This window comes from Cajanus cajan, chromosome 1 (assembly GCF_000230855.2).
Source record: "Cajanus cajan strain Asha chromosome 1, NIPB_CcT2T_4, whole genome shotgun sequence".
Lineage (NCBI taxonomy): Eukaryota > Viridiplantae > Streptophyta > Magnoliopsida > Fabales > Fabaceae > Cajanus > Cajanus cajan.
Window position 1 is genome coordinate 87899564 of NC_138517.1, and position 18827 is coordinate 87918390.

Below are 18827 nucleotides of genomic sequence, written 5' to 3' on the forward strand. Positions count from 1 at the left end.
AGAAAAAAATGAAAATAAAAAACATTTTAAATTAATTTTGTGAGTGAAAAAGAGAAAGACAGTATTGAGAATTGACATTTGATATTGATGCATGGTTGGTACTATATTAGATTTGAGCATCGGAGATTCCTAGGGCCTGCAGGCTGCAACACCATGGCGTCAACTCTTTCGAAAACAACCATTTCTTTCACCACCCTCCCTTCATCCTCGCCATCCCCCAAACCCCTTCTCCGATTCGCACCCTTCTCCATCCCAAACACCCCATCCCGCTCTCAACGCCGCTCCCTCCGTATCTCCGCCGCTCTATCGGACACCGCCGCCGCCGCCGAGCCTTTCGCCTCGCGGTTTGCCCTAGATGAGCCCCGCAAGGGCGCCGACATCCTGGTGGAGGCGCTGGAGCGGCAGGGCGTCACCGACGTCTTCGCGTACCCCGGCGGCGCCTCCATGGAGATCCACCAGGCGCTGACTCGCTCCGCCGCCATCCGCAACGTCCTCCCCCGCCACGAGCAGGGCGGCGTGTTCGCGGCCGAGGGATACGCGCGGTCCTCCGGCCTCCCCGGCGTCTGCATCGCCACCTCCGGCCCCGGCGCCACGAACCTGGTGAGCGGGCTGGCGGACGCCATGCTGGACAGCGTCCCCCTGGTGGCCATCACCGGGCAGGTCCCTCGGCGCATGATCGGCACCGACGCCTTCCAAGAAACCCCGATCGTGGAGGTAACGCGTTCCATCACGAAGCACAATTACCTCGTCCTTGATATCGATGACATCCCCAGAATCGTTAACGAAGCGTTTTTCTTAGCCACTTCGGGAAGGCCTGGTCCTGTGTTGATTGACATACCCAAAGATATTCAGCAGCAGCTCGCTATTCCCAGATGGGATCAATCGATTCGGTTACCTGGTTACACTGCTAGGTTGCCCAAGTCCCCCAATGAGAATCTTTTAGAGATTATTGTGAGGTTTCTTTTGGAGTCCAAGAAACCGGTTTTGTATGTTGGTGGTGGTTGTTTGAACTCTAGTGAGGAGTTGAGGCGTTTTGTGGAACTCACTGGTGTTCCTGTTGCTAGCACTTTGATGGGTCTTGGTGCTTATCCTGTTGGTGATGAGAAATCCCTTCAAATGCTTGGGATGCATGGAACTGTTTATGCTAATTATGCGGTTGATAAGTGTGATCTTTTGCTTGCTTTTGGGGTGAGGTTTGATGATCGTGTCACTGGGAAGCTTGAGGCTTTTGCTAGCCGGGCTAAGATTGTTCACATTGACATTGATTCTGCTGAGATTGGGAAGAACAAGCAGCCGCACGTGTCGGTTTGCGCGGATTTGAAGCTGGCATTGAGAGGGATTAATCGATTGTTGGAGAGCAGAGGGCTTGGGAAAAAGCTTGATTTTAGAGGTTGGAGGGAAGAGCTGAATGAGCAGAAAAAGAGGTTTCCTTTGAGTTACAAGACTTTTGAGGAAGAGATTTGTCCTCAATATGCTATAGAGGTTCTTGATGAGTTGACTAATGGGGATGCCATTGTGAGTACTGGAGTTGGGCAGCACCAGATGTGGGCAGCCCAGTTTTACAAGTACAAGAGGCCTAGGCAGTGGCTAACATCGGGTGGCCTTGGTGCCATGGGGTTTGGATTGCCAGCGGCGATGGGCGCAGCCGTGGCCAACCCGGGTGCTGTTGTGGTTGACATTGATGGGGATGGGAGTTTCATGATGAATGTTCAGGAGCTGGCCACTATCAAGGTGGAGAAGCTCCCTGTTAAGATATTGTTGTTGAATAATCAGCACTTGGGAATGGTTGTTCAGTGGGAGGATCGGTTCTATAAGTCCAACAGGGCTCACACTTATCTTGGAGACCCCTCTAATGAGAATGCTATATTCCCCAATATGTTGAAGTTTGCAGATGCTTGTGGGATACCGGCAGCTCGTGTGGCCAAGAAAGGAGAGCTTAGAGGGGCAATGCAGAAAATGTTGGATACCCCTGGCCCCTATCTTCTTGATGTCATTGTACCCCATCAGGAGCATGTCTTGCCCATGATTCCTAGCAATGGAACATTCCAGGATGTCATAACCGAGGGTGATGGCAGGCAAAGTTACTGAACAAATTTTTCTTCATGGTGGTTTTTGTAAAAAAAATAGTAAGCTGTTAGCTTAATTATTGTATCCATTTTGGCTACTAAGATAGGCTGCTTGTTTTTCCATACAATGTTTCTTGTTGGCAACTAAATATCCCTTACGGCTCTCTCTGTTAAAATAGGCTTGTTGTTAATTATATGTGTCTCTTTGGTTATTTGGTTGAATGTTAGTGAGACTTCATTGAAATTTGAAAGTTGAAACCAATTCCTTAATGGTTTACTTTTAGTGAACAAAATACTGCAAATCAGAAGTCAGAAGCTAATTTCGTTGTTCCAAGCAGAGAACTGGCAGTGAGCTATGGAATATATACATGAATTAGAATAATACCATCAACATCCTACTTTTTTATGCATCACTTTTTTTTATTTTTTATTTTATATATATATATATTTAAATTTTAAATTTTATATTAACAACTGGATATTCAATGTTGAATCTAAAATTTGTATGAAGATGGAAAAGTCCTTCCCATTTTTTGGGTTCGGCTTGAGTCGGTGCTCGTGATCGTATGGTTGTTCTTCAAGCGTTATAACTCTTTCGTTTATTATCGTATTGAGTTCATTGACTCCTTAAGGTATTAACTGTGACAGCTATTTTTTTTTGTCGCATCTATTCTTGAACTCCTTTATATCAATTGGGTATTGTTACCTTACATGGTCTTATTGTAAATCTGATAATTAAGTACTCGTATTCGTTGAGCATCCCTTCGTCAAGCATAATACACCCGATTTTAGCCATTTGAAATTGTCAGAAGCAGGTCTTTTGATTGAGTTCGTGGCAGAGGGGAAGAAGCCAGAAAGTTGTCTTCATTATAGGTCATTTTATGCTGATACACGGTTAGAATTGATAACAAACAAATTAGAAATGTGGTTATTTTTTTACACCAAATAAATGTGTTGTTATCTCACTTGTCCTCTAGATTTTGAGTTACAATATTTATCCAAGTTACTAATTCTATGACTTAGGGGTGTTAAAAAATTTAAATCGATTTTATTCATATTAAAAAATTTGATTTATTTTGAAAAAAAAAATTAAATTGATTTATTTTACAAAATTGGTATAGTTACTTAATTCATTTTTGTAGAGTGAATCAATTTGACTTGATTTAGTTTCTTTAAAATCAATCCATATATAAGTATAAAGTGGATAATCATATTGTATTAAATCAACACGATTTTAAAAAATTTGATCCATATGTTTTTAAAAAATCAAACTGATACACTTTATAAAAAACATATTGGTTAACTGATCCAATTTTATAAAATTTTATAAATTTTATAAATTTGAGCCGTGAACACCCCTATCTATGAGAAAGAAAATACTTCATAGAACAAAAGGGTGTGTTTAGTAGAGAAGGAAAAAAAATAGGTGAGAAATAGAACAAAAAGAAATAAAGAAGATAAAAATAAGCAAAAAATTAAAGTTGAAATTTAGTTGTTTGATTTAAGAAAAATAAGTGAAAAATAAATAAGATGAAAATAAAATAATATTAGGTTAAAATATTTTTTTAATCGTATAGTTTCACTTACTTTACCTTTTAGTCCCTACAACTTAAAATATATTTTTTTAATCCATATTATATCATTGCACACTTTTAATAAGTGCTATTGATTTAATTAAAAAATTAGTGTTGTGTTGAATTATTGCGTGAATGTTGAGAAACTTTGAAATTATAAAATTTCTTATGAGTTTTTAATTGTTTAAGAGTATCTTTGAGCAAAGATCAAGTTGGACCTATAACAGAAGAGTATATAAGACTTTTCCTTAGAAGTGAAGTTCATAAGTTCACTTATTCATAACACTTAGAGAGATAGCAGTTAAAGGAGCTATGATTTTTCTAAACTTTTTCTTCTCCCAAATTCCTAAGGGCAATAAGAGCTCATTATTGAGGGTTGGAGTAGTGATTTGAAGCTTCGTAACTGAGAAATCAGAGTGAGTATGGTGTTGTACAGAGTTCTTGAAAAGCTTCATCTTCTTCTTCCTCTTCTCTACCTCAAATTATGAAACTTGGAGGTAAAGGGAGCTATAAATTGTTTAGTTTTTGATTCATGAAGTTGAATGTTATTCATGGAATTTGTAGTTGTGTTGGTTGATTTGGTGTAGATTGAATGTTGAGGTTGGGAGTTGGTGTTCTCTCGAATGAATTGAGAAAAATTGATGGATTGTAATGATTTGTGAATGCATGTTGTTGCTTTGAGTTGATTCAAGTTGTTGATGGTGTATAAGTGTATTGTAGTGCATTGCATGTTGGCTTCTTCTATTTTTTAGGTGGTTTAAGCCAAATTTGTAATTTGTAGGGTGTAGAACTCATTGTTGCGTTGAGCACACCTTCGTGGCATTGAACATGGTTCAATTAGGGGGTATTCTGTTTAGCTCACACTAGGTGCATAATTGGTGGTGTTGGGCATGGAGAGAGTGAATTGCATCAAGTTGAACTAGCATCTGGCATAGTTTGATTGGCACTAGACGTGAGGTGAGAGAATTGGCCCTACTTGGATCGATGACAAGCACCAAAGGAGTGATGCTAGATGTGAGGAGAGAGAATTATCTTGGGTTGGCATGAGGTTGGGCGTGGGACTTTGTCACGCTAAGCGTGAGGTCTTAAGGGTTCTCTACCTCAGCCATGACAGATGCGAGTTATATGACGTCAAATTGGATGAGATAGAGGGCTCCTTGCCTCGATGGTGCCAAGTGTAGGGTGGATAGTATTAGGGCAGGTTCCTTTTATTTAACTTGTTATTTTATGATAAAATTGGTGAACATGTATAAGATAGTTGGATCTATTACATGTTATATGATGATTTAGTTGTGCTATATGATTGAGTTGGTTTGCGTGACATTGCTGAATAGCTATGTTGATTAACCTGGTACTAAAGAAGTTGTTTTATAGTTGCATATCCCATGGTGAGGATATTGTGTTGTGGTGTTCCGAGAGCCCAGTTTGTTAAAACTTTTCATGGGAAGTTAACCCTTGAAGTGGATAGTTGAGTCTCCTCTAGGACCTAAATTGATGTGGTATGTGAGTCAGGTCAAAACATACTAGCTATAAGCAATCAATGTTGACTCGTATGTGAGCAAGGTCGAGACAAACATGTATAAAGCGACCAAATTTAGAGTAAGGTATGTTGAGAGTTAAAATCCCTAACTAAATACTATAAGAGCATAGTATTTGGAAAGTAGTTTATATGTGGTTTAGCTAAGCTAGCTAATGTCATGGTAGACTCACATCTAAGTTGTTTTAGCTTGAAAAAAATACTAAACTTCTTAATTTAAGTGACAACATCTGAGCAACCATATTGTTAGAAATTTGTATCCCAATTGGCTGTTGATCTAGCTTGATTGAAAAGATAGGTTGTTGGTTTGGTAAGGTCAAGTCATAAACAACTCACCTGTGTTGCAGGGGATCTCCCAGTTGAAATGTGTGATGACACATATAGTTGTTGTGTTGTACATATGATGTGTTGATTGAGTTATGTTATTCATATGCTATGTTGACTTGTGATGAGATATGTTGTTGTGTTGCAAATATGGGTGTGAATGTTGTATTGTTCGAGTTGATAATATATTATATTGTGTTAAAAAGTTTTAAGTTGATAATGTGATGAATTAAGTTGAGTTGTTTACATTTATTTCTTTTAAGTTCTAACTCACCCTTGCATTTTTTCATATGATTGGATCACGATGATCATATTTGGTAAGGGGGTAGAACAAGAATAAGTTACTGTTGAAACTCATTTTGAGGTCATGTTGATGGATGTAATAAGGATCTCTTAGAGCTACCCTTGTATAATTGGTGTAGTATGTTGCTTGACCTACAACTAACATTTTCTTTCATACTTTTATATCCAATTACTATATAGTTATGTGTACACTATTTCTAATTCAATAGTAGATATATTGTTATTTGTATGCATATAGACCTTATGACATGTATATCCAAGTATTATATAAATGTGAATCTGGTAGTTCTCTTTTTAATTTTTATTGTTAGTAGTAGTTGAACTGTCAAATGTGTGGACTATAGCGGATCGTTACACATACTTGTTTTTTAAATTCTTTTTTAATTTTTATAGTTCAAAATAAGTCTTTTTAGTCAATATACTTACATTTTTTTAAATTTTTTCAGTTTCTATCATTAATTTTTTTTTGTAATATTTTTTGTTTTGTGTTGATGTGGTAGAAGTTTTCAATTTTTTACCCTTACAATTGTGAGGGTAGAAAATTGAAAACATCTATCACATTAATACAAAAGAGAGAATGTCATAAAAAAAATTTAAATAACAACAGTAACTAAATAGATTACAAAACTCCAAATATAAAAACTAAAAAGACTTATCTTAAATTAAAGGGACCAAAAAGAACTAAAAAAAAAAGTTTAAGAACTAAAAATGTTTATTTTAAATTATAAAGATTAAAATATAAAATAAATAAAAATGTATAAAATAAAAAAAATTATAATTTATAACTATTATAAAGGAGATATAGGAGCTGTAACCGCTTTTTGGTCTCCATTTTTTAATATACCATTATATTCCCAGATATAAAAAAAAATCTTAAATTTTCTTTAAATAATTATACACAAATTTTTAATATTTTATTAGTAAATAATTATTAGAGGCACGAAATGCCTCTACCTCACTAGTCATAATAATATAATCAATTTTTTATGATAAAATTATTTTTGCTTTGTGGATATTTATTTGCTATGAATTTCTTTAATCCATATTAATAAATAGGTAGTTTAAACTGGTAATATATAACAATAAATAAAAACGATAATAAACTTTGATATATTAAATTTATTTTTTTCTTTTTATCTTTTATTATTAGAAGAAGAATAAATTATATATTTTTAATATAAATGGTCGAAATAATCATACTTCATATCAAATATTACCGATTATAAATAAGGTTAAAGATATAAAAATAATGATAATCAACTATTATAAATGTATGAAATGACTTGATCTCACTAATACATACTAAAAAAATATAAGAATTAATTGATAAATATCTAAAAAAAAATATTTAGAAAATGATATATTTTATAGCGGTTTTGAACCGAAATAAAATTGCTTAAAAAAAAAAAGATTGCAGCAAAATGAAATGCAATGACCATTATTCTTATATCATTTTGGTTGTTTGTGAAAATAAAGTGTCGCTTCACATTTTTTACTAATCAAACAATCAATTTTATGTTTACTCCTCTTTTCATTTTTCACTTATTTTTTACGAACTAAATAAAAACAAAATGATATATTCATATCATTATCAATGACTAAATTGTTTTTATGAGTAGATCAATGATTTATTTTATTTGCTAGGACTTTATTTTCATGCATATTAATCTGATATTATGCTTAAAATATAATATGAATTTAAATTTGTTATAATTATAATAATCTTAAAATTTAATGTTTTTAAAACAATAATTTTCAAACTAGCATTATGTGTCTAAATTTATATTTAAATAATAGTTTTTAAAAGATAAAACATTAATAAAAAGAGATATTGAAAATTATAATTTTTTGGCAGTATTTAAATTTATAATATAATGATAATATAATATATTTTTTAACAAGAATATTATCTTTTTGACAGCAGGAAATTAAAACGAGGCATGATGTACGGATGGTAGAACACGCGCTTGGAAGTTGTAAGAGCACCTCCTGCGGCAAGTTCTTAGAGCGTTGCTTCCTGACAAGCAACGGTGCTTAGAAGAAATCCCCGTTAGAGTGATCTCACGTGGCAACCCAGTTGCTTAAAAAAATTTCTTTGTTGCTTCTCCAAGCAACGGTGCTTAGCACTGAGGAGAGGCATTTGATTGGTTGAATCGGATCTACGTGGAACCTCCAAACAGCCAGTCCCGACAGCCCCCGCGCCAGAACCCCCTCCCCCCGCGAACCCCTTCCTCGCGTGCAGCTCTTGACCGGACCCCCTCCCCCTGCTCGCAGCTCCGACCAGACCCCCTCTCCCTGCGCGCGGCTCCGACCGGACCCCCTCCCCCTGCGCGCAGCTCCGACCAGACCCTCTCCCCCTGCGCGCGCGGCTCCGACCGGAACCCCCTCTGGCGCGCAGATCCGTCTGACCAGACCCCCCGGCGCGTGCGGCTCCGCGCGACCAAACCCGCCAAGACGTGGCAGTGGAGAGAAGAAGAAGAAGAGAGAAGAGGAGAGAAGAGAGAAGAAGAAGAAAACAAAAAAAAATAAAATGATGAAAGAGCAGTTGGTGAGAAGAAGAAAATGTAAATAAGAATAATAATAATAATAAATTTATTATTTTAAATTAAAAAATTATTACATATTTAGAATATTATTTTTTAAAATTAAATAAAATTTTACTTCATATGTAATAATTAAAAAAATTAATTTAAATGTACATTAATTTTATTGAAATTTAACATGGTAAAAATTTTATGCGGCTTGTATATGATAAAAAAAACCATAACATGCTGATAATATTTTTTACATGCTTATTTTTATATTAAAAGCACACGATTATTGATTCATATTTTTAAAAAATAAAAACATTTCATGTTTTTTAATAAATTGAAAAGTGTTGAAAAAATAATTTAAATTTCAAATAAATCGAATAAGTAAAAATTTAAAAAATTATTTTAGAAATTTTTAATATTTTAGATATTATTTTTTTTTTATAAATTTTTATCAATTTATTTTGTAATTCTTTTTATTATGTAATTTCTTTTGTTTTTTATTCATATTTATATATTATCTATAATAATTAATTTTTTAAAAATTTACCATAAAGTATAATGTGAGTTGTCAAAAAGTGTAGTATGAGTTGTAAAAAAGTAGGAGTGCTTATAAGCAATTGTCATTGGAGCAAAAATTGTAAAAATATAGTATGAGTTGCTTATGAGTGACGTGGCACAATGAGACCCATTTAAAGTGGTTGGGAGTTGCTCACTGGAGATGCTCTAAGTAGCCGAGTCAGATCATTGTCATATCGATATGGATAAGACTTTGCCTTTTTTCTGTTTTCTAATTTTGGTAGTTTTCATTTCAATTTCCAACAACATCAATTATGTATGAGTTGAAGTATGAATTGATATAATTAATTTAGAAATAACGTAAATTTTAAAAATTGATTAAATAAATATAAATTAAAAGTAATACAATTTTTTTTATTTGATTAATAAAAGATATAATCTTGATTTTTATATTAAATGTTGTTTAAAAATTTATTATCAAAATTGATTTTAAATGTATAATTATTAATCTAATTAGATAAAATTTCATAATTGATTTTGTTTGATGAAAAAATTATTAATAGTTATTTTTAAGTAAATGAAAATTTTTATATTTTAAAATTAATTTTGCTAATAGTTAAGCATACAATAAACATAATTTTAATTATTTTAAACAGTAGAATTAATTTTAAACATCATGGATGAGGCATACCCTATGTTTACAACCACATTGTTGCATACTTTTCGGAAGTATTATTATTGTGTATCCCATCCAAGTGGAATGTTTGCATATTTTCAATGAGATTACATGTTATCTATCTCAAAGTTTGCATATATATATATATATATATATATATGGAATTACAAATATTTTACTTTATCTGAGGTAAGTTCATTAAATAATATAAAGTTAAATTTGATTTCAGATGTTATCTAACAAGAGTGAATAGATTTGCGAGACACCCTAAATATATCTACAAATAACATTTCTTTTATCTTTTGAAAATAAACTTTTTTCCTTTTTTAGAAAATATTTCATGACTGCTTTATGAGTATGCTCTTAACTTTTCAGCCAAATCTAATTTACACATAATAATATATATCCACAATTTCATATATGGAAGCATCATTCCGAATCAGCCTAGCCCATAGTTTAAACATTTTAAATCAGTTCTGACAGCATATTATATTATTGTAAACGTAACGATTAGTCACTTTTTCATCTTTATCTGCTTTTTCTTGTTCGGATAGAATTGCCACGTTCACATGACACGCAGTTTCTGTCTTCCTATTATTGAAAGTTATGTATATATATGAAAGCACGATCCACTGATTCTTCATCTGAAGCTATTTGGATTGGTGATTATTAATATTGGTAGGGTAGGTTTCTCAGTTTTTAAGAGTGTGGTTTTAACTTTTGCGTATGGATGATGATTTGATTTATTATTATTATTATTATTATTGTGGAGAAGTTGATAGGTTATTGATGTTGATTGTGCAGTGAGATTGGAAGGTAAGAGGCAAACAAAGATGTTGGGAATTTTCAATGAGAAGTTAGTGAATGCACCGAAGGAGCTGAAGAGTCCAGCATGTTTGAATTCATGCAGTAAGGGTAAGGAAAGGGATGAGATGATGAAGGATTTGATGAGATTTGGGAATTGGTGGAATGGTTTGTGGATGAGGTTTGGGAATGGTGATGGTGTGTTAGGTTATGCTCCTTCCATGGATGGCGATCACAATCACAATCAGAGGTTGTTTAGTGTTTTGGATGACATATACTGTGTTTTCTTGGGTGAGCTGCACAACCTTAGCATGCTGAACAAGCAGTATGGGCTATCAAAGGGAGGAAATGAGGCAATGTTTATCATTCAAGCATATCGGACTCTTCGTGATAGGGCTCCATACCCTGCTCATCAAGTCCTCAAAGAACTTGAAGGCTCTTTTGGATTTCTCATATATGACAACAGGGATCGAACTCTTTTTCTTGCATCTGTATGTCTCTTCACTCTTCTCTTTCTATTCTCATTTCACATCACAATCTAATAACCACATCTTCTCAACACTCAACAGGCTTCTAATGCCCATATTCCTCTCTACTGGGGTATTGCACCTCATGCTTCCCTAGTTATTTCTGAAAATCTCCACCTTGTTAAAGCCACCTGTGCTAAATCATTTGCACCATTTCCAACTGGTATGTAATTTTCCACTCATTCAGATTACTACATTTCAAAGGGTGTATTGAAGCCATAACTGGTGTTGAAATTGCAGGGTGTATGTTTCATAGTCAGCATGGTCTCATGAGCTTTGAACATCCAACAAAGAAGATGAAACCAATGCCTCGGATTGACAGCCAAGGGGTTATTTGTGGGGCCATCTTCAATGTTGACTCTCAGTCAAACATCCACCTCATGCCTCGTGTTGGAAGTGAAGCTAATTGGGCCAATTGGATTGGAGATGACAAGCTTGCCTGATCAATCATAGTCATAGTCCAACTTTCTTTTTTAAGAAAAAAAAAAACACTTTTGAGTGGTGAAAGGAGTAACCTAATATGATGGAGGTGACTCTTAGCTTTTAGTGCTTTTGGGATATCTAGTTTTCTCTTTTGGTTCCATTGTTGTGTACAAATTCATGGTTCAATGTGGAACATGACTGGTAATTTCTAATATCAATAACAATTTATAGCTTTTGACTTTTAAATTCTTAAGTGGGTATTGGCTTTCCGCATATGTTACAACTCGCGTAACTCGCATGTATATTACAACTCAATGGCATTGAAATTTGACATTTCGTTGTTATATATTTAAATAATGATGTACAGTAAGAAAAACAACTTTAATAATAGAAGATAACTTTATTCAATCTTGTGTACTTTCGTGCTCGTCACTTTCGTACTAATCAGCATTGTTGTCTTCACCCAAAAAAAATTAGCATTGTTTTGTAAAATTATGTGGGAGAAAGATACTTGCAGTATATATTTACCAGAGACAGTTCTAAAAAAATTAAAAGTTTATGGAATGTCATAGACTCAGTACATATAAATAGGACAATATATACATACCAAAGTTAGAAACAAAAGTCCACCCCTTCTGCGTAATTTGTTTCATCTCAAAATCTGTTCAAAATTATGCCAATTTTATTCATTGACACTGTATATTATTCCTTTGTGTATTTGTGTAAAATTTTAGTCACCACATTTTACCGACAAAAGAAGAAAAAGAAAAACATTTAGGCATTACAATTACATAACAATTGTAAAGATGGAGTGGGCTTTGAAGCTGTCGTTTTCTGCACCCAACTTGCAAGGTGATTGTTCATGTCAAGATTTTCAAACTCATGGGCATCTCTTTCAAGGTAGAACCGACTTACTCTGTGTTTGGTTAAGTTGTAAAATTAATTTCGTCAAATTAATTTTAAAATAATGTGATTTATATTTGGATTTTTTTATTATAAAAGTAAGTTGATAGTAAAATTCGGTATAATTTTTTTATCCAATATAAAGCTATCTAAAAAAATTTCGATTCAGAATTAGTTTTAGACCTAGAATATGATCAAATTTTAAAAAGAAAAATCAGAGACCTTAAATCTGTTTCTTTTTATTCCATTGGCAATGTACCTTGTTCCCCTGCCTACCTATAACACACTCTCCAAATGTTATATGAAAATCTGCTTGAGAATAGAATGTGAGCAGTATTTTCCTCCCCACATTAAACCAGGACTTTGGTTTGACATTGTGTTAGAAAATATTATTTAAGTTTTAGACTCAAGTCTCGTTGAAGCTTTTAGAAGTAGCTTTTACTTCACTAATTTGAGTCTTATTATTTCTTCATGTATATCCTTAGTCATGTTGTTTGTTTTATATATCTTATATAGCATTTGTTAACTTCAGTAATTACACACCCAAAAGTAAATTTGATGGCTAGTTTTTGTTACAACACTATGTGTAAAAATCAATGCTCAACCTAATCATGTGCATTATTATATAGGTTACATATGATAAAAGCATGCATTTCTGTGCAATACCTGTTTGTTAACCTTCCTTCAAAAGCCTGTCCCCAAAAGAAGGTACGCGAGTACTATTCCTCAAGTTAGTTCTGAATTTGATACAGTTACATTTCAAAATCATGATATATATCTATCTTCTATGTTCTATGTGCGAAATTTCATACATTAAAGGGGTCTACTATTGGTCCTGACTATGCAATCATAGAAGAAATGACGAGCAAAAACAAGTCTTGAAAAATATGGTGGGCCAAGATACCATACATTGTTCTATTAAACAGGAGCAGATATGAAAACACCATGTGAAGTATAAGCCCACAGATAAAGATCCGTGAGGGATATAATAGTAACAGAATATCATAATATCAATAAACTACTCTGCAACCAGAATTCCTTCTGGCCCATTAGCAAAGAATGATTCTCAACAAGTGGTGGTGATGAATCTTGGCCAACCAAATCCATGTTAAATCATTCCAACACATGCATATATACATATCCACAAGAATCTTCCGTCACATTCTGTCAGTTCAGCTATGCTGGAGCAGACCCCATGTCAAATTGTCAATAGTTATCCACTCATCCCCCATCAGAAGAAACCATTAAAACAATACAAAATTAGTTTATAAAATGAAAATAGTTTTACAGTTATATGCATTAGTCTGATCTCTTATCACTTATTCAAAGTGGATCTCGGATTCATCTTCCTTACATGGAAAACTAATTATATCAAACGTACCTCATAGTAGTCCGATAATAAATGACATAATAATTTTAATAATAATTAAAAATTTAATAATTGTTAAAATAGATTTTAATACTATCTATAAATAAATAAATTATAAATCTAATTCAATTTTATAAAATTAGTTTGTGAAATGGATAGTAAATATGGGATCTCCAACGAAAACAAACAAACAAAATTGCCTATACTAATGAATAATGCCAAACTACTTGCAGACATTAACGTAACATTTTATTACAGGAAATGATAGAGAGATGAACAGGCAAACTCATTGGGTTACAGTTAATCGGACCCCCTTGCTTGAATCTGAAGCTGAAACTAAAATAAGACAGCTCCAAATACTTTTCTTTGCAAGACTTATAGGTGTAGAAAAACCAGTGGATAATAAGATCCATCTGAAAACAAGAACACTTACTAATCCGTATGAAACACAAAACACCAAAACTAAAATAACTAATCTATGGACATGGGTTACTGTTTTCTTTTCTTTTGTCAGGGTTTGATATCAGAATCATCCCAAGGAACATTAAGATCAGTTGAGACCAACGAATCGATGTCCTCCCAACTCCAATAGTTAGACATTTCCAAGCCAGAACTTGTTGCAGCTATCTCCCATGGCTGAGTGTTGGTGCCGGGCATAACACTGTTGATGGTTGGCTCCTCCATTATTTTAAACTCTTCACCATAGTTATACACACTGGAGGATCGCAAAGAGGTTGATATTGCACACGTGTTCGTGTCAAAAGAGTTCGATGTTGTGAAGGGGAAGAGAAGGCCTTGGTTTTGAGGATAAGGCGCAGTCGAACTCAGAAAGATGCCATTACCAATACCAAAGTCTTTGTCTTCGGAGTCTTTGGAACTCATCAGATTCTGCTGTGGAAGATAGAGAGAGGAAGGTATGGTTTTGTGATGATCATCCACTGCAAGAGGAGGAACTTTGATGCGAGTACTCAACTCACCATCCATGTTGGCATTTGAGGTGGTGGTACTAATAGAAGTGGTGGCTGTGGCTGTGGTTGTGGTTTGAGTGGTTGATTTCTTGGCTCGCTTATTCTTCCTGCCACCGCCGACAGGAACATTGCGTAGAGTTCCACCTTTAGTCCAGTGCCTCTTGCAAGCTCTGCAGAAATGGCGAGGCTGAGCCTTGTTGTAGTTGTTGTAGTAACAAAATTTGGTGTTAATAGAGTCACATCTTGGACACTTCAAAGGCTCTGGTTGCTGCGTTTGTTGCTGTTGTTTCCTCATAGGTGGAGGCTTTGGAAGCTCCAAGTTTTGAGCCTGCAACAAGGTCTGCTTCCAATCAAGTCCTCTATTAGAAACCTGCTTAGAACTCAAACCCATATCTGAAAGCACTATTAACCAGAAAGTTAGAGTCAAAGGCCAAGTTTTTCTTCTTTTTTTCCTTCTGAAATTAGATGAGAAAGGTGGCAAGTTTATCCCTTTGATCGAGATGTGAGAAGAGAAATGAATCTGAGGGATAAGAAGAGGATGAGATTGCTGCTTATAGCCAAAACCTTGTGAGGGTCTAAAGAAATTGGTGACAGAAGGAAAGGCGTAGGAAGATGAGAAGAAGTGAGCATGTCTTTTCTCCAATCTGTCTAAATCTAATACCTATTTATGATCTTATCTATCTGTAAAGGATCAATAATTATAACAAGAAGAGCAGAAAGAATTACTTGAAGTTGTGTTTGTGTGTGGTGGAAGTGGAGGAAAATGAAATCTCATGAAACTTATGCAGACTAAGGTAACAACTTCTCATTTGGTTCTCTCTACACATAAGTATTATAAAAGGGGAAATAGAGAGATACTTAACCCCTAAGGTGAAGGTGGGTGGGTGACACGTGGACTATTATAGACCATTGATAGTGCTTTGTGTTTTGGCTTTAAAAGGCACGTAGATGTGCATGATGCTGTGCTATAATAATTTAAGCAGCAAACTTGGCCACCAATACAAACACAAAGTTGGCAAGTACACTACGGTCATGTTTTTTTCTTAATTGATAGACATTAGAGGAAAGCGAAGGGTGGTAATAGTGGGGCCAAAGATTCTTAGGAAGGTTAAAAACAGTTGGCAACACATGGTTTCTTGTGGGACACAATGGAAGAAAGAGTGCATGTAGTGGTGTTCTATGGACCTATGTCATGTGATTACATGCTGCGAATTGGGTATATATCTCTATGTTACATGCACGTGTAGGTCTCATGTCTTGGCCTATTGCTGTTGATTGAACCATTCATCATTCGTTAGCTAAGCGCAAAATTTAAAAATTAAGTCCTGGCTCGTGTGTGGCTCTCGTATAATTTGTTCTTTATAAGGATACATATAGAATTGGTAATTGGTATTATACTATATAATATACTTAATTTTGTTTTACCAAGAGGAGAGTTTGAATGTTTGAAGCAGCATTTTAGGATGTTATAGAGGACGACCCAAATTCTACTAATTAATAGGATGATTAGGTGACACGTACTACAGGATTTGATTGTCAGAGACATCACAACAACCCTGAGTCAAATATCAGGTCAAAAAAAACCTGAGGCGAATAAGTTCAACATTCGACACCTTTAAAACAAGGGAATTCTTGTGGAAATCATCTGATATTAGTTATTTTTTTTATATATTAACAAGTTGTTGATAAAATTCAAACCCATAATCTTTAAATAAATTTTTTTTTTCACAATTAAAGCACCGAATACATAAGAGATTTATTTATTAAAATATGTTGATAGAAGGTATCATTACTGTAGAAACAATTGAATAGAGGGTTTTAAAATGAATTGTAGAAGGTGTCATATTTGAATGTCTTGACACGAATTCATATACATTGGATCCGTACCAGCCGACACTTTGGGGCAAAGAATAAACCAAGTGCATGTCTCACACAAACACAATGACAGCAACATGCTCAATAATGTCAGTTTCGAGCTAATTACTTGAGAATTTTAATTTCAATAATGTGTTTACCACAATGGCAAAAGAAAGAAGAAGAAATAAAAAAAGCTTCGAATAAATTATGGGGGTGATTTTCTTTCTTTACCTTGATAGTAACTCTTTCTTCCGAAATTGTGCTTTTTCTTTCTTTATAAACAACTATTTCTTCCGAAATCTCCTCAGTTCAGATTGATGTAATGAAATGAAATTTTTTATTCCTTTATTAATTCTAGATATTAAATAAATTAAATAAAGGGATTTTTCTATCGTTTTGCACATGTTTATTTGGTTTTGTTTTCTAACGCATGAATGAATGAAATACTAAAGAGTAGTAATAATTTCTCCAACATGGTGCTGGTGGTAGTCACAACTCACAAGATTAATTATTATTGGAAATGAGAAACCAAAAGCCACTTGCACATATATAATTAAGCCACGACTACGGTAAGAAATCACAATTAAATGTGCTTGATCACATTTACCATATTCAGAGATGTTATCATTATTTTTAACCAGTGTCTTAAGGAATCAATGACAGAGATTTTATTGAAATAACACTTTATTACTCTTAAGATATTGATTAGTAGTATTTTAATTTTTAATGGTTAATTTGGAAGTAAATGAATGTTGGTCGGTTGGTTAGGTAAAGGGTCTAGTGTGATGGAGTGATAAACGACAAAAGAAAGAATGTTTGTCGGAGAAATATGAAAAGGACAGAGTGAATTAAATCCAAGTTGAAGGGATTAAGTCCATCTGCGATGCCACCTAAACTAAACTAAACTAAACTACTATGTCCGTTAAAATAAATAAAATAAAAAATAAAAAAAGTGATTAAGGGTGGAAATAAGAGGTTTTGATGCTCTTGCTGTAACAGGTGGAACCAGCAACCACGTGGTTTTAGTTTCGTAATCGTTCGAATCAATTACTCGTTAGTTTATTTTATTGCAATTGCTTATCTTAAGAAGGACACGTGTTGGGCCATTACGGGAGAAGCTGGGCCACCTGATTGAACCATTTGGGCCACTGATGCTTTCAGAAACAAAGACTGTGATTGCGACTTCCATGTTTCGTTATCTTATCGGCTAAGTGACCCAATTTGACGTTTTCCATTACTATATATTATATATTATTCGGAAAGAATGTTACGAGGGAAGTGTTATTATTATTATAAAGTTTATAACTCCATCCATTTCGAAACTTCTGCGTGTGGTTTGCTACCATGTGAGATTTTGCTATTGAAAAGTTTATAAAAGGTGTTTTTTCTTTAAAAATAAATAAATAAGAAAATGATTGATTTGAAAGATTGCATATTTTGCGGTAAATGTTTACTGTGAAGTGGAATGTGGACACAAAATAATCCTGTGCAGTATGCAGACAAACATATGTGATTTTTCTTCTTTGAGGTTTTTATTACAACACGAAAATGATGTACTCATTGTCTGATTGATTAAAGAGACACTACATACAAAGCTGTGAAAGTTACACTAACGAGGCATTTGAGAATCTATTAAAATCAGATATCTTTGTATGTGTAAGAACCAAATTAAAGTCGGGAATATTGTCCCCTTGTACTATACTTTCACTTTGTATATTTGTTTTATTTCATGTGTAAAAATTGGACAACCCGATTCGATTAAAATTTCGGTGAAACAATCAAATATTTTAATTGTATAATTTTAAAAAAATTTGACTGATATAAAAAAAAATTATTGTCCTCAAAAATAAAAATATTATTCGATGAATTTTGTCTGTCAAATAAATGTCCACAAAATGTCTCAAAATCCGTTCCAAGTTAACAATTTAATGAATTTTAAAATTCTAATATATTAAAGAGAGAAATTTAACTTTTTTAATTGTAATAAATAGAAGAAAAAGAATTACTATTGTCATGACTTAAGGAAAAATAAAAAAATAATAATAAGAGATTAAATGAAATAAAAACATACTTAATCCATTGATAGTGTAAATATCTCAAGTTTTTGAAAAATATTATAAATAGTTATTGATGATTTATCATAACATTTTTATATTAATACATGTATGATAAATATTTTGAAGAGTACTAGCTAACGCCTTCTCAAACACTTCCTAATATTCTTTATAATAGTAATAAAGATTTGTTAAAAATTACAAAAACTAGGGAAAATTTAATCAATAATAAAGATTTAAGAGTGTTATAAAAAATGTTGCTTTCATTTCTCTGGTCTTTTATTAAATATATTATTCAAAATCATCAGAGAAGTTTATCAAATTTGAATTAAGAAATACATACATAAATTATCCGAGTCTCCGAAAAGAAAAGCAACCCAATTTTTAAAGAT

The 18827-nt window shown here is 33.6% G+C and overlaps 3 protein-coding genes across 4 annotated transcripts; 2 read left to right on the forward strand and 1 right to left on the reverse strand.

Moving 5' to 3' along the window:
• The first annotated feature begins 85 nt into the window (after window positions 1-85).
• On the forward strand, window positions 86-2317 carry LOC109804367 (acetolactate synthase 3, chloroplastic). The gene has a single exon (XM_020366184.3). It carries the CDS (start codon window positions 88-90, stop codon window positions 2086-2088), a length of 2001 nt encoding a protein of 666 aa, XP_020221773.3. The 5' UTR covers window positions 86-87; the 3' UTR covers window positions 2089-2317.
• Window positions 2318-10057: 7740 nt separating this feature from the next.
• Window positions 10058-11530, forward strand: LOC109803685 (stem-specific protein TSJT1). 2 transcript variants are annotated; one of them, XM_020365373.3, is made up of 4 exons: window positions 10058-10213; window positions 10335-10825; window positions 10904-11024; window positions 11102-11530. In XM_020365373.3, exons 2-4 carry the CDS (start codon window positions 10364-10366, stop codon window positions 11302-11304), a joined length of 786 nt encoding a protein of 261 aa, XP_020220962.1. In that variant the 5' UTR covers window positions 10058-10213; window positions 10335-10363; the 3' UTR covers window positions 11305-11530. The 2 variants fall into 2 exon arrangements, with proteins under 2 accessions (XP_020220962.1, XP_020220963.1); XM_020365374.3 differs by having other exon boundaries at window positions 10069-10208.
• A 2253-nt stretch (window positions 11531-13783) lies between these two features.
• LOC109803629 (uncharacterized) lies at window positions 13784-15358 on the reverse strand. Its single transcript, XM_020365294.3, has one exon. The coding sequence runs from the start codon at window positions 14913-14915 to the stop codon at window positions 14067-14069; it is 849 nt and encodes a 282-aa protein (XP_020220883.1). The 5' UTR covers window positions 14916-15358; the 3' UTR covers window positions 13784-14066.
• Window positions 15359-18827: the final 3469 nt, after the last annotated feature.

Excerpts from the sequence above, each read along its gene's own strand:
- LOC109804367 (XM_020366184.3), top strand. The coding sequence starts at position 88 with ATGCATGGTTGGTACTATATTAGATTTGAGCATCGGAGATTCCTAGGG.
- LOC109803629 (XM_020365294.3), bottom strand. The coding sequence starts at position 14,915 with ATGGGTTTGAGTTCTAAGCAGGTTTCTAATAGAGGACTTGATTGGAAG.
- LOC109803685 (XM_020365373.3), top strand. The coding sequence starts at position 10,364 with ATGTTGGGAATTTTCAATGAGAAGTTAGTGAATGCACCGAAGGAGCTG. Across the intron at positions 10,826-10,903 it reads GAACTCTTTTTCTTGCATCT|GCTTCTAATGCCCATATTCC; the intron begins GTATGTCTCTTC and ends AACACTCAACAG. Across the intron at positions 11,025-11,101 it reads ATTTGCACCATTTCCAACTG|GGTGTATGTTTCATAGTCAG; the intron begins GTATGTAATTTT and ends TTGAAATTGCAG.